Source organism: Podarcis filfolensis (genome assembly GCF_964270895.1).
Source record: "Podarcis filfolensis genome assembly, chromosome: 1".
NCBI lineage: Eukaryota > Metazoa > Chordata > Lepidosauria > Squamata > Lacertidae > Podarcis > Podarcis filfolensis.
In genome coordinates this window covers 72,019,777-72,035,095 of record NC_139604.1, presented here as the reverse complement: position 1 = coordinate 72,035,095, position 15,319 = coordinate 72,019,777, and the positions used below count along the sequence as shown (strand labels likewise).

Sequence of the window (15,319 nt, the reverse complement as noted above, 5' to 3'; positions counted from 1 at the left end):
CAAACCTACCACTTAATGCTAATGAAGAAAGTCTACCCTGGTATATGCTGTACTGTACGTCAATTGCAACCCCATTCTAACACCTTGCCTGCAAGTATTAATTTGGAGAGAGATTACACTAGTTGCTGGAAACCTCAGGAAGAGGGAGTGCTCTTGTATTCGGGCCCTGCTTGTGGGTTTCCCACAAGCATCTATTTGGCCACTGGCCTGATCCAACAGGCTCTTCTTATTTTCTTGTGTTTTACTCCACCCACCCCTCAATAGTGGAAAGTGGCATGACACAAGTGTATTTGCCCATGGTGTGCACACTTACCACAACACAGTTGGTAACTAGAAATAATGATACTGAGCTACCATTTTCAGCTATTAAAAAAATACCCTCGTTTCAGGTTTCAACAAATGAAATCAGCCATATGGTAGATGAAGAGACATTAAGAAGGCAGTAAGGTAAAATAACAGGTTTTCCTATGGTTTTTACTGTCTCACCTCACCATTACCCATTTCTATAATGCATAATAGCTTTACGCTGTGCTACACTGCCATATGGGCAGTGATAGCTGTTCAGTGCAGTAGTGCCACCCTCTCTTATTTGCCACGGACCACAAACTGCCTGTTGATGGCCTTGCTAATGAACATGAAATTGAATTACACTCTGATTTCTCCTAGAATTTACCCCTGTAGAATAATCCAGGCACAGCACAGTTCCCTATCATAAAAATGTCACAAAAACATCTGCTTTTCTGTTCATAATTTTTCGTTGAACAACAAGCCTGGAGAGTTGCAATTCAAAAACTCACATCCTGCATTCTGAGCATAAACTGGCCAAAACATAAAAATATTATTTCATTATTATGTTGTGTGACAAAACACACTTCTGCATTCTCTACCTAGAACAGATGCACCAGTACCTAGTTCTTCCTCATTTAAAATGCCAGAGCGTATTTATATATTGCTAGTATATACTGGAAACTATTTTTGAAAAGGAAATCAAACCCTATTCATTTAGAATCCGTTCTCATTTCAAGTCTGCTAGTCCAGATTGCTTAAATATAATTTCAGGATCAGTACAGACACAAGAAACTACTGGGAAGATAAAATGTAGGTGGTTATACCCATGCACATAAGTGAAGCAAGCCCAGTTTACACTCCAAGGCACCACGCATTTTAATGAAATCATGTATATTTGAAACACCATTGAAAAAGCCTGCAGACACCCCATTCCACCCCTTTTTGTAATGTTCTTGTGCCATTTTCAGGTCACTTCCAGGTTCAGTGTGATGCACATGTGTGCAGTCATACACATATCAGACACGCCTAAATGGTTGCTGCCTGTATGTCTCATGCTGCAATTTCATTTTATCTAAGAGATCTTTATTAAATACTAAAGAATATATTGAAAATAAATGCCATTCATCCTAAAATATTTTCAAATGCTACCCACATAATGCCATTGCTAATTTTAGGATAGCTCTGTTCTAGTCAAATAAGAGGGCTGCCAAATAAGAAAATAACTCAAGCTACACCTGCACTGATGTGTGGCTGATGGTGAAAAAGTTAACTGAAAACAACACAGCCAATCACAGGGTTGCTGACTGATCCAGTGGAGGAATAGGGTATTTTCATTTATTTCCTCTGGTTTTGCAGTCCCTTACGCCACCCATTCCAAAGGGTACCCTAACCCTCTGGAGCAGATATGGCGGAGGTGGCAGTTCAGGAGAATAATAGAAACCCTACTTACAGATAACTATTCATATCTTGAGATCAACAGGTGAAGAGTATCAATATCATAGTCCTGGTGGCACCGTCATGCTGGCATTAGAAATCAAACCATTTGAAACTTCAACATTTTGAAATAATTTTTTTAGAGAGAATCTTCTCTGAAATATTTGTGGTTCTGTACTTCAGGGATGGCCCAACATTTACAGACTCCCTTTCTCTGAATACAAGACAATCATGCCTTACTGATCATCTGGAGCCAGTACAATACCAATCCAAGAATTAACTACTCGGATATGTCAGATACCACTGGCAGAATCATAGGGACATAGGAATGCAACACAAACAAGCTGGATCAAGCCAATATCCAATCTAGTTCAGCATCATGTTCTCATAGTGGCCAAAAACAGATGCCTATTGGAAGTTTGCAAGCTAGACAACAGGCCACCTGTAATTCCCAGGAACTGGTATTCTGAAGCATACTAACTCTGACAGTTGAGATAGTATGTAGTCATCATGACTAGTGGTCATTGATAGCCTTGTTCCCATGAATTTGTCCAGCTACATGAAAAACCAGCTACATAAAATGCTGTGATGAGATAATAAAGGAGATTATGTATTGGATTAGGAACATTTTTTGACACCAATCCCATCATGTAGCTGTAAAGAAAGTGGTTTTAAGGTAATGTACAAGTTTTTAATCCACATCAAGGTCAAATGTATATTTTTAAAGTTTTGTTGTTGTTTTTTTGTAAAGAGGACTACGTTCAAGAAGGGACTGTATATAGTCATACTTTGGCAATACTGAAATGCACTGAGGTACTGTACTGGGAAATGGTCACAAACAATAATGGCTGTACTGTATGAGATCTACTTTCAGGTTTTGGATTAAAAATAGTAATCTTGTGGGGTATAAATTTCTCTTCAAAAATACTTTAGATATCGCCCATATTTAGCTTTTTTCAAACTGTTCAGTCACCAGTACTGTTTCACTGGGTTGCTACTTCTTTGGTATATTTTTTTCCTAGGCTGCTTCCTCTTTCCTGGATCAGTGATGTGATGATCCTTACCATGGTGATGTCACAATGAAACAAAACTGCATAACTGAGGACATGCAAGGGCAATTTACATCAATATTAACATTTTCACAAGGCATGCAAATCAAAAAGGGAGGTTTTTTGGCCCTGGCAAAAGTGTTCATGGAAAAACAGTGAGTAGGTTCAGCTCTTCACTCCCTAGAATATGGCATGAAAAACACACTGCACATTATAAGCATACCCAAGAATTATACTGTGTAATGTAGTTACTTTCCTTACAAACAATTAGTGAAACAATTATGACCAAATTAACCATATTAACAAAAGCAAATATCTGGAATTTGTTCAGCTGTACTAGATATGGGATATATGGATTTCAATCATAGGAAGCTATTCCGTGGATTCCAGACAGTAATAAGCAGTCAAATACTGTAAAATTATTTGACATTTCATATTACTAATCTATTTATTAATCTACTTTGCTTTAGTATACTGTATTTTGTATATTTGAATATAGATGGATAGTCTGAGTGGTGCAGATGAAACTATGCTTAAGCAATGTGGAGCAAGCCCTTCTGGAGCAGAAATTCCTTCTGCCAGATTTAACTACCATTAACTGCAGTAGCTGCAGCAACATTACCCATGATTAGAGCTAATCAAAGCTCCTACTGAACTCAAGATCTGAAACCAGTTTCCAACCATAATTTCAGATACTGGATTAAGCGGAAACCCTAGTTAGTTTAAAAGTAATTAGCATTGCTGGCTGCCTAACAGTTTACCACAACTCACACTCCAAGAGGGAATAGTGTAATTTCACATGACAGCATGGGCATAGCCAGGGGGGCAGGGGGGTCAGCTGCCCCCCTCCAATAAATAAAAATCAAGAATAAGCAAAGAATAAGCAAACTGAGGTTCTGCCCCCCCCAACAAAGCCCTCCCCCACACAAAAGCCCTGACACCCCCCAACAAAAATCCTGATTACGCCCATGCATTGCAGTCCTAATTGCTTACGTTAAACAAATGAAAGTGTTATATCCACATTCATCCTGTTTACATGTTTTCTATGCTAGTTTGGCCTCCAGGTTACCCAGATTATAAACAGCCAACAGAAATTTCAGACTATAATATTGAAATGTAGCAAGTACTTACCTGGAATTTGAGAACAAAATTCAGCATTTTTGCACTGACACTGTGAGAAAGAAAGAGTTTGATATTTCATACTTTTTTGTAGAATAGTGAAAAAAAGTTTAAGTTTAGAATCCTAATCCAATGAAATCCACAAACAGAAACCAGGTTCCATTAATTAATTTCCCCCCCTAAGCATAGGATACTATGCAGGGTGAGGGCATCCAGCACTCCTGCACCACGTTCATTTGCTAACAAATTAAGGTTGCAACCCTATATTCACTTTATCTGGGAGTAACCCCCATTAAACTAATGGTTCTTACTTCTCAACAGGCACGTATAGAATTTTACTGCAAGTGGCTTAAGCTCCTAATTGGCACATAAAGGAGGAAATGGACATCAGACACCCTTTCCCTCCCTTCTGATCACTGAACAAAGATCTGTGCTTTCAGACTGAACCTTTCTGTGGACCTTTCTGTCCAGCAAGAATAGAAAGGTCCACAAGGAAAATGTTCAGGATGGAAGAATGTGAGCCAATTTACATTAATGACATTTAATGTTGATTTCTAAGCAAACACTGGATTACAATTTAGGGATTGGCCAAGCTCAGGAACTAATCATTGTTTTCATCACAACTTTTCCTGTTGACTTTGGTTGTTAACTCTCTGAATCACAACGTTTCCAGAAGGATGCTGCAGTGCAATGCATCTAAAAGAGTAATTGAAAAATTGTTCTGTTCAGATTATATTATAATCAACTTCTCTTTGAATAGCTCCAATTTCTGTTAAATTTTAAAGAAATGTGTTTGTATTTTCTTTGTATTATGGACACTAAGGCTTTAATTCTGATTTTATGTGGGTGTCTTTTACCACAATAAACTGCTATTTCATTTTATTTTTTTACAGATACAGTCCCTTAAAGCTCAGGCTTGATTTGTAATAAAACAGCAAGCACTAGGCAGAGATATGTTGCCTATTCCTTCCAAAGAAAAGAAGTATATTTGTCAAGTTTCCAAGAAGGAGAGGGAGGGGAAATCTCCCTCTATCTATCTATGCGGTTTGCCATGGGATCCTTCCTTGGATTCGGCATTAGGAGAGCCATATTTATGGCATTTTTGTTTACAATATGTGCCATCCTTCATGAGTCTTAAAGAGGAGCTTGAAGCTATCCATTGCTGCTGCTTCCCTGGCTTTTAGCCAAAGAGTCACATGTCTCTGCACTCTGCTCAAGTGCTTTTTTAGCAGAACGTGTTAATCAGTTTTCAAAATTAAAATAAACAAACCTTGTCACAGATCATCAATTCCTCTTCTACTGAAAATACAAGGCACCAGATAACATCATTTACAATGGCAGTTGCCAGATTCTCCTGAATCACCTGCTGCTGTTGGCTCAGTTCTCAGAAGCAGATTTCAACTAGCATTTTTTCCTCATTTCACCATTGGATTGTGCCCATTATATTTCTACCTAACTTTTTTCTTTTCTGTTTGCTTTTTTTAAATGATTTTATATCTTAAAATGTTTATGAAAATTGATTTTAATACTTTATTGCTATTTAAAATTAACATTTCATATTGTCTTGTAAACCTTTTAGAGGTCTTTTGTACTAGTAAGTGGCATATAAATTTTGTGAAATAAAATAAAAGCAAATACTTTTTCTTAATTGGTTATCAGTTATAAGGGTTATTTTATACATTACACAGAGAAAACCAGGTTTCCAATCTAGTCAGCCAAACCTGGTTCTCTAACAATTGTACCAGATTATGCACATGTTTTCAAACATGGGTTTGTTACAATTACACTTTATATGTATTTGAAATTGATTGCACATACATAGAATACTATTTCTGTTCTTCAGCCCATTTTGCGATATCAGCTTCCTCTATTATTTGAGGTCACTAGCAAAGCAACTGCATAATTCTAGGAAGATGATTTCTAGTTTTACAAACTTCTAGAGATTACTAGAATGCAGCTTTCTTGCTAATATCATTCAGAGAGCATTTTCACAGGAGTCCTCTCCTGGGAATCAAGGAAGATATTAAAAACAAGTTTGGAGAAGCAATTCTTGCTTTCTCTTACTTATATTCTCTTCCTCAGCAATAGGAGGCATTTTTGACAAAATGTGATCAAATTACAGTTCTCCACAGGAGAATATTGTATCGCATTGACTTGTCTTAAATATTATGCTGTCATCCAGTGGCCATTGTTATGAACTGCACAACTCTTCTGTTTTATTTATTAACAGAACTCAGAAATGGTCATGACCTAAATTAAACAGCATGGAATGCCATGGGGGGGCGGGGAATAAGATAAGCCAGAAAATTCACAAAATGTAATCTTCCCACTAAAGGACTAAAAACTAGAAAGGTGTAGGCCCTAAAGCCCTGAGGGACAAACAGTATTGTATTATAGATGTGTTTTGCCTCGTTTTAAAGAGCTACTCAGAGCAAGCTATTAAAGATTTCCCTCAAATAGTAAGTTTGCATATTGCCACAAGGGTTTCCCTCTGAGGCTAGTAAAACTGTCAAACTTATACAGTACTAAAAAGTCTGAAACAATCACTCCCCAGAGACAGCGGGGGTGGGACGAGAGACAAATAGGAGAGCAGCACACTGGTCAGGGCTGATAGTTCTTGTAGTCCAAAACAGATGGAGGGCACCAGGTTGGCAAAGTATGTACAGTACTAGAAGGAGGGATAAGGAAAATTCTGACATTGGAAGCTCTGCCTTACATCTCTGTTAAGCGGAGGAAGAAGGGGGAGCTGCCTAGACCCCATTTACAGTACTTGGTACCAGTGAGGTTTTGCTGAGGCGAAGTGCTATTTGTCAAGAAGGCTGTGAGGAAAAGAACAGAGCTAACAGAGGCACGACACACTCACCCCTTCTCCCAACAAAGCAATAAAGTGCCTAGATTAAACAGAGTATACTAAAAGTAGAATTCCGTGACCTGTCCCAACACAAAGGAAAGAGAAGCCGCGCTTAAGTCAAAGCAGAAAGCGGCAGGATAAAGAAACAAATACTGTACATACTCTTAAGACACTTCCTGCATTCTCCTCACAATGTACACTGAGGAGAGAACTAAAACTCTTGAGTTGCTGGTCTCAAGCCTTCAGCAAGGTGGGGCAGTCTCAGGCCTGAAGGAGAAGGGAAGCCAAAGTCTTGCCTGACCCCGCCCCAAGCTAGCTAAATGAGGGTAAATGTCTCCTGAATCTATGTCACCTTCTGGAAGCCAAAATTGGAATTACAAGCTCCTGGTCAGCTCAGCTGTACTCCTTTGCCTGATAATGGCATCAGGCTGAATCACTTTTTGCCTGCATGTGTGGGTAAAGTTTGCAATCTCCAGAGGGATTTAAAGTGAAACCCATTGTGTTTTGTAGAAGCTATCTGAAACATACTGCATTATTATTATTATTATTAATTGAATTTATATTCCGTCCTATAGCCAAAGGTTTCAGGGCGGATACTCTGTCTCAGGTGTATAATTCAATTATCAGAAGAGTCCACATAGTCTGAGTTCTGTACTGATGTAAGGAATATAATTTTAACTGTTTAGAATTACTCCAGGCTCTGGGTGAATTATTATAAACACCAGAATCCAATAGTTAGAGGGTTAAAAAATAATAATCCCCCTGCCCAGTGAAGAAAAGCTTGTCTTTTGCTTAGGCCACATCACAACTAAAGTTTGATTTATTCCGGCCGTGAGCATCAGAGGAATAGATTTCTGTTAAGAAATTCGGCTCTCACTAATGAGGATGAGATCATGGGCTGAGCACACCTGTGCTATCTCCTTGTGGCTGGTAGCTCAAGGTCAGTATGGCTGCCTGCTTAATTAATAGCAACTATGAACCTGTGAGAATGTGTACTCCCAAATCCTGGAAGGTTCTATCCAGCTGAGCTTCTGATTGGCTAGGAAGTCCAGGTTCGGTTGTTAGGCCAGTTTTACATAATTTTGACTTACGCCATTTTTCTGTGCTTCACATCTTTTCCTGATGCTTGAGCACAGGTGTTCCTGTGCTGTAGGTTCATGTACCTTGTAGGTTTATATTAGACTAAGTTTTGCTCTGCTTTTTTTAAATGTATTTTTATTAAAGATTTTCTTGATTTACAAAGGTATGTGCAATGTCTCTCTCTTGTATTTTTTTTTTTACCATTTCTGTTTTCCAACAGTATTTTATTTGTACTTTTCATGGGTTTTTATTTTAGTATTCACTGTCAATAAATGGCCTCATTCATTTTGTGTCTGTTTTATTCTAGAAAGCTTGGGCCCCCAATTCTGGTGTTTGGGATTTCTTGGTTAATGGCTACTGTACAGTGTAATTTGTCTGTGGCTCAGAGAGCAGAGTGGACTTTTAGCTCTTGCCTGTCTGAATTGGCAGGGTCTCCTGACCTAGACTGGAAGACAACAAGAGTGGTGTCAACATACAGTGGTACCTCGGGTTAAGAACTTAATTCGTTCTGGAGGTCTATTCTTAACCTGAAACTGTTCTTAACCTGAAGCACCACTTTAGCTAATGGGGCCTCCTGCTGCCGCTGTGCCGCCGCTGCACGATTTCTGTTCTCATCCTGAAGCAAAGTTCTTAACCCGAGGTAATATTTCTGGGTTAGCGGAGTCTTTAACCTGAAGCGTATGTAACCTGAAGCGTATGTAACCCGAGGTACCATTGTACTACTTTTACAGTGTCCAGTTGAAATGCTCTGGCTGCATTTTTCTACTGACTTAGGCTAAGCAAGAGTCCTCACTTCCTTGGCTTGGAGATCAGGCAATCTTGACACACATACCAAATTAGGGCAGAACAACATACTCCAAGGCAAATACCTCAATGTTGTCCTTTAAGGTTCATGATATATATTTTTTCCTTTGCTTTTTTTCTTTTTATACCACTGTGTCATATATATCACAGCAGTTTATAATATAAAAACTTAAAACCAAACAACAACATTACAAGTTAAAAACAAAAGCATAGGGACTCAGGCTCGGCTCTCTCCACCCCTTGGCCCCCCCTGGGGGCGGCGGCGCTTCTTCCCTCGTCCCCGGAGGAAGAACTGCTCGTGTGTGGCTAAAGAGAGACAGTAGTCAGTAATGGCCTGGCATATACCTTCCACTGCCTTGACAGTCCACGCTGTAAGGTGAAGTTCATAACAGCATGCACTGCTCACCGAAAAGCTGTTTCTCAGAAGGCTGCCTTACCATGAGTGCTGTATCCCAGAGCATGCTGCAGTTGGGCCAATGTGCTCCCTTGCGCCCCAAAGAAAGAAAAGAAGGCTAGCAATTATAACTGTTTTAGGGACTTTCTTATATACCCTGAACGTATCCTTGGAAATAGACATTACCTTCATATTGTCCTGGGCATTTCTTCCTCCTGCCATCTTCCTCCAGATCAGGATGGCAGGAGGTCTGCAGAGCCTACAGGGACACAAAGAGCCATATGGGATATTTTTATATTTCTGAACCTCAAAATAGGCCTCAGACAGTTACAGAGAGACCTTTCCTAAGTAACCTTAGGGACGTATATTTGACCTCAAACCTTCTGCATATTCATACATTTTTTTAGATTCATACAATCCATATTTATGAATGGCCAGTTTATAACCATAAGGCTAAAATAGCGCAGAGGGGGGAAGTAAATAAGGCTGGGGTAGAATGAAAGACCACTGGCTGAAAACTGATTTACTAAGGGTGAAATCCTAACTGCACTTACCTAGGAGTAAGAGCCACTGCTCACAGACTTTTGCTGCTCTTCTTCAAGGTCTTCTACGATTAGATCTTCTGAAAGGAAAAGAAGAGAAGGCTGGCAGATAGAGAGACTTTCTTATATACACTGAAAATATTATTGGAAATAGACATTACCTTTATGTTGTCTTGGGCCTTTCTTGAGCTCCTCCAATGAAGGAGCTCTTCCGCCATCTTTCTCCACATGAGGAAGGGAGGAGGTATGCAGAGCCTACAGGAAAAACAAAGAGCCACATGTGATATGTTTATTTTTCTGAACTTCAAAATAGGCTTCAGACAGTTCAGAGACCTTAGGGACTAATATTATTCTGAAATCAACACCTATATGCTGAAGGGTTTAACCTTTTGTGTCCTCTCAAAGAGGGGTCCAGAGGGAGATGCCAAGGGTGAGGGGGTGGGCAAGGGGGAGGTCTCTGGGAGAGGGGAAATTCTATTCTTTCTTCCCAATCAGGAAAACACTTTTCTGAGTCTGGAAAGCCTAGAAAAGAAAGAGAAATTGGGCTCACTGTTAGTGCTCTCTAACGCCTCTATACTCAAGATGAATTCTCTATCATCAAAGAATTTAGAAATCCTGTTTACATGTCTTCCTGCTACTCTTACAAGCATGAAATGATCCAAGTATAGGAGATCCCCAGGCCTTCTAGAGCTCTGGTGACCAATGAGCCAGCAGAGGGAGGTGTCACAATGAACCTCATGACCCAACAACCCTGGGCCCTGAGAAAACTAGCAGCCACAAGCACTGCTCCTATTAAGTGACACTACTAAGTTTTCTCATATGACTTTTTTTCCATTTCCCACTTTTTATAAATATGCAAAATGTGCCTATTTGGATCCCAGCTGTAGTTGTCCCTGCTCCTACTGAGCACTAGCTGTCTCCTATACCTGTCTTATACCCTCCAACATTTCTCCCATGAAAATAGAAATGTCCTATTCTGCTATTATGATCATTCTGACTGGGTTGCCCCAGCCACTCTGGGAAGTTTCCAACACATACAAAAACATAACAAAGCATTAAACATTGGGGGGGGAAACCTTCCCTTAAAAACAAAAAAACAAAAGCATAAAGAAGTTAAAAACAACCATCAATAGTTGGGAGGGTGAACTCTTAATAGCTTGCATAGGCTTGGTGGAACAGAAAAGTTTTTTTGGCACAGAAGGCAAATGCTGAATCTCTATCGGCAGGATGTTCCACAGGACAGGCCAAGGACACTATAGGCTTGATTTCTTCTTGTTGTCAAACAAGCCTCACCAGCTCAGGGACTGACCAAAGATGCTCTTGCAGATAATCACAGTGATCAAGCTAGAATATAAGGCTTCAGGCAATCTCTGGATCCAAGTGGTTCAGGGCTCTGTAAATCAAAACAAGAATCTTGAACCTGGCTTAGAAGCTCAGTGGCGTCACATGTTCTCAACCAGAAGCTCCCATCAGCAATCTGGCTGCAGCATTTTGTACCAGCTGGAGCTTTCAAACCAGACTGAGTGGCAGCCCCCCTGCATTACAGTAATCTAGCCTCGAGGTTACCAGTGCAGGATCCTGGAGCAATGATTTCCACATATTGTAGTAAGAAGCAAGAACGTATGATTTTACATCCTTTCTTATTTTGAATAGATACAGCAAGAATAGCACATACAAGGAGCCCATGTCAGAATGAAGATTTATTGGGATCAGAATCAATCAGTATGGAGGTCTTAAGAAGCTGAAGCCAGAAAATTTTATGCTGACTGCTGTTTTTTTCATAAATTTATTCTCGGAATAAAAGTGTTCAGAGTTCCGGTGGGGAAATTCAGAAATGTTGTTTGGCTGAGTGAATATGTAACATTAATTTTCTGATATGTGAAGGAGTAGATTGCTCCTCTAACAGCAATGAAATTAGTTGCTTTATTTCTTCATTAAGAATGTGGGAGGCAAGTTAATTTCCTATTATGGCTTTCAAAATTAATTAAAATAATTCTTCATTAGTGTTATATCTATACATACAGGGAGTTTTTAGTAGAAATAATTTTCTAAATTAATCCTGCATCAAGAGAAGTATGTATAGGCAGCAATCCTATACAAACTTACATGTAAGCCACATTGAACTGAAAAGCAGTAAGTCTCTTTGGAGGTAAATTTCTGAATAGACATGTGCATGGCTGCATTCTTCTTTTTTTAAGCCCTTATTTTTCAAAAGAATTTTTGTTTTAACTTCCATGTCCTAAAATGTGCCATGGGGCTTTTCTGCACCTGCCCCACCTCCCTGTGCTTCTGAAAAGCTGCTTTTGAGGGTCAGGGGGGGCTCTGGAATGGCACAGGATAGAGCGGGGGGGGGCACTTGCACTTTATGTACAAACACATTTGGATACATGTCAAAATATTTCCTCATTTATCTTAATCATACATCTTAGTTAGAAATGGAAATATAGGGGAAACAAATTATAAATAACCTACATATGTCTTATATAGATGGAAAGGAAATGAGACCTCAACAGCTTCGATAGTGTGCTGGGAGCACACTCTTAGTACTGTCTCTACAGTACAAAATTTTGCCAGTTTTGAACTAGTTGAAACATCTTCACCTTCACTTTATTCTCATTTCCTATGCAGGGATTCCCCAACACAGGAAGTATGTGCGGGAGGTAGTTTCCAATATGCCTATTTGTTTGCAAAGGTGCTACGCTATAGAGCTGGCAGGAAAGAAAGGTTTGATCACTAAATACAGCACAGAATTTGGAGCTGCCTGCCATAACCTCACTTTAAGTATAAAAATGAAATATATAGTGCAAAAAGGCAATAAGTTACAATGGTACATGAACCAGGACCAAATGGATGTGTCATTGGGGTAGTCCAATGCTTATTTTGGGGTGCACAGCTATAGTTCCCTTATTCATAACTGTGCACTGAGGTTTTATGTGCTTTGTGCAAAAATAACACTTTTTGCAAAAGCCTTTTTCAAAAGGTAGAGTTTCCCTGTGATGGAGATGCATGATAATTCATATTCTGTGATGCAGGGTCAAATAAAATATTTAGGATATTCACTGAGCTCTTTGTTGAAGAAGGAACTAGGAACTTGGAACCAATTCTAGCATCATAAAAAAAAAACCCACATAAGATAGTGATGACTGTAAGGTCACCACCTGTTTTCAGCTACAGAGGTACAGATCTTGCCAAAAATCACATTAAACCTTATTCCACACACTTAGTATCAATTCAGCATTTTTGGTGGCTTGGCTTCTGTACTGCAAGTTCGTGTGTGTGTGTGTGTGTGTGTGTGTGTAGATATCAGATTCTCAAAATCAGAAAAAGTTAGTAAGTGAGAATGGCCAGATAAACAACACAAATGCAAACAGAAAATTATTACGCAACTATCTGCAGAACAGCTGTAATAGAAATTATGTTTGCAAAAAGCCGTCAACCAGGAAAGACAAGTTTGGTGCTGCTGCTAAATGCAGTGAGTCATATCGTCCTCTGTCTAGTTGGGCAGTGAATAAATAAATAAAATTTAATGAATCAAATAATAGGATTCATAGCACAAATCTCACAGATGCATCAAATATTATATCAACTACTGCTAATTGTCCTTCTCCAAAACTGAGCCCTAGGTGTGCAAAGTGCTTTACATATAAACAGATCTAACGTAGCACAACTCTACTGTCGAGTCCAGCAATACAGTCTGAATCTTGCATGGACAATCTGGAAATAATAGCAGCATACAGCCATTAGTAATCCCACAAAACACCTACTAAATCTGTTGACATATACATTAATTTAAATTGATTTACTGAATGTAGTTTCCCACAAAACAGCAAACCAGGTGGCATTATAGATTCTGGTTTGTATCCACTGCTGGTCATACTAAGAGCAGATCAATTTCAATTAATGGGCATGACTAATTTCGGTCCATTAGTTACAACGGGTGTACTCTGCAGAGAACTTAGCTGGCTACAACCATCTGTTGGTACTTTCTGCTTCCACTGGCACAGAGAATTTCCAGGCGCAGCGTTACCAGGTTCAATTTTCTTTAGATGAGAGGACATTGGAGATTTAGGCTGTCTTTGTGAAAACTGGTTAATTTATAACTCTACAGAGCTGATTAATATTCTACAGCCTTTTAAATATGTTTGGGGGGGGTTGTATTGTTTTGTTTTGTTGTTTTGTTTTAACTATTAATTTGTGCTTTTTCCTTGTATTTTTTATCTTGTGAACCGCACTGACATCTTATGATGAAGGGCAGTATATAAGTCACCATCATCACCATCATAATTAATAATAATGTGCTATATCAGCTCTCCTGAATGCAAAGTAGTGCCAGAAACTGTAGTATCTGTCAGCATGCAGAGGGTCGCAAGGCCAGCTGGCCAGCCCCAGCTGGGTGGTCTCCTTCGGCCATCCCACTGCGAAGACCCATCGGCCTCTGCTCCAACGTAAGTCAGCAACCCAGGCTTCAAAGTCAGGGCACTATATCAGCCGAGCAAACTGCGCACACAGAATAGGTGTGAGGCTTGTGGAAGCATACTACAACTACGGATTTATTAATCATAAATCAGGACAAAGAAACACATTGTCTCTCTCTTTGTCTTCTCAGAGAAACAGAGAGAAGCAAAAGCTATACACACAACGGAAGTTCCCAGCAAGCTGTGCTGGTATGTAAACAGACATGTAACATGCAACAGTTCCATGTCTGCAACTAAAGGTGGAATAGAATTTTCCAAAAGTATTCACCTAGCAGTTTAAACCTTATTAATATTATAAACATGTATCGATAAGTGAAGTGTGGTATCACACACTAAGCTTGGTGCTTGCCGAGTCGGGTTTAATAATCTTATTGTAGTTTAATCTGGAAGACGGAATGGTCCATTGCACTGTAATCACAGGAGTAGATTAAAACACAAGTTAGATAAAAAGGCAGAAGAAGGAGCCTTGCAAATAAACCCTTAGAATGCAACAAAAGCAACCAAATGCAACTGCTGTCAAATCTCACTAGAGGGCATCAGTTTCCTAACCAAAGATGGCCAAATATATATATATGTTTTGCTTCTTTAAAAGAGTAGGGAAGTTGAAAAGACAATGTGCCAATGATTGTAATCCCACTGTACTGTTTACAACATTCAGCTGGAGCTTGCCAACACTGGGCAGACTTGAATCAGCAAGTTCCTGGTACTATGCATAAGGGAAGCCTAGCAAAAACCTTCAGGCAATAGTGAAGACAGTGCATAGTGATAACAAGCTTAGGCAAATCTGAGCTCTGCACATTTCATTACAAAAATACAGGATGGAAGAGAAGATACTGCAAGGGGAGGGCACTGCAACACGGCACCAGACTTATGGCCCGTGTGTGCATGTGTGTGTGTCCCTGCTCTAAAGTGAGCAAAACACACTGTTGACCTATGTGATCCAAAGGGGATTACAAAAGACAGTTGTTATGGATGCTATTCAGTATGATCAAGTGTAATGTGATGCATGTCGGGGTAAAAAAATCTTAATTTCACGTACACATTCATAGGGTCTGAACTGGCAGTTATGGCCCAGGAACAAGACCTTGATGTACCCCAGCAGATAGTTCACTGGAAATCCTGTGTGCGGCAAATTCCATGCTTGGGATAGTTAGGAAAGGAATTGAATATAAAACCTCCAATATCGTAATGCTGTTATGCAAATCTATTGTGCGACCACAATTGGAATACTGTGAACAGTTCTGGTTGCCTCACCTCAAAAAGGACATTGTAGAGTTGGAAAG

At 39.5% G+C, this 15,319-nt stretch overlaps 1 protein-coding gene across 10 annotated transcripts in view; it reads right to left on the bottom strand.

Annotated features, from left to right (window-relative positions):
- CCDC73 (coiled-coil domain containing 73) overlaps nt 1–10,479 on the bottom strand; it is a 59,340-nt gene extending 48,861 nt beyond the window's left edge. For 2 of the 10 annotated variants that reach the window (XM_083597895.1, XM_083597898.1), the window contains exons 1-2: nt 7,650–7,721; nt 3,903–3,942 (exon numbers count right to left, since the gene is read on the bottom strand). In XM_083597895.1, coding sequence (XP_083454021.1) covers nt 3,903–3,929 — 27 coding nt within the window. In that variant the 5' untranslated portion in view covers nt 3,930–3,942; nt 7,650–7,721. The other 8 variants (XM_083597890.1, XM_083597897.1, XM_083597893.1 and 5 more) reach the window with 7 other exon arrangements.
- Nucleotides 10,480–15,319: the final 4,840 nt, after the last annotated feature.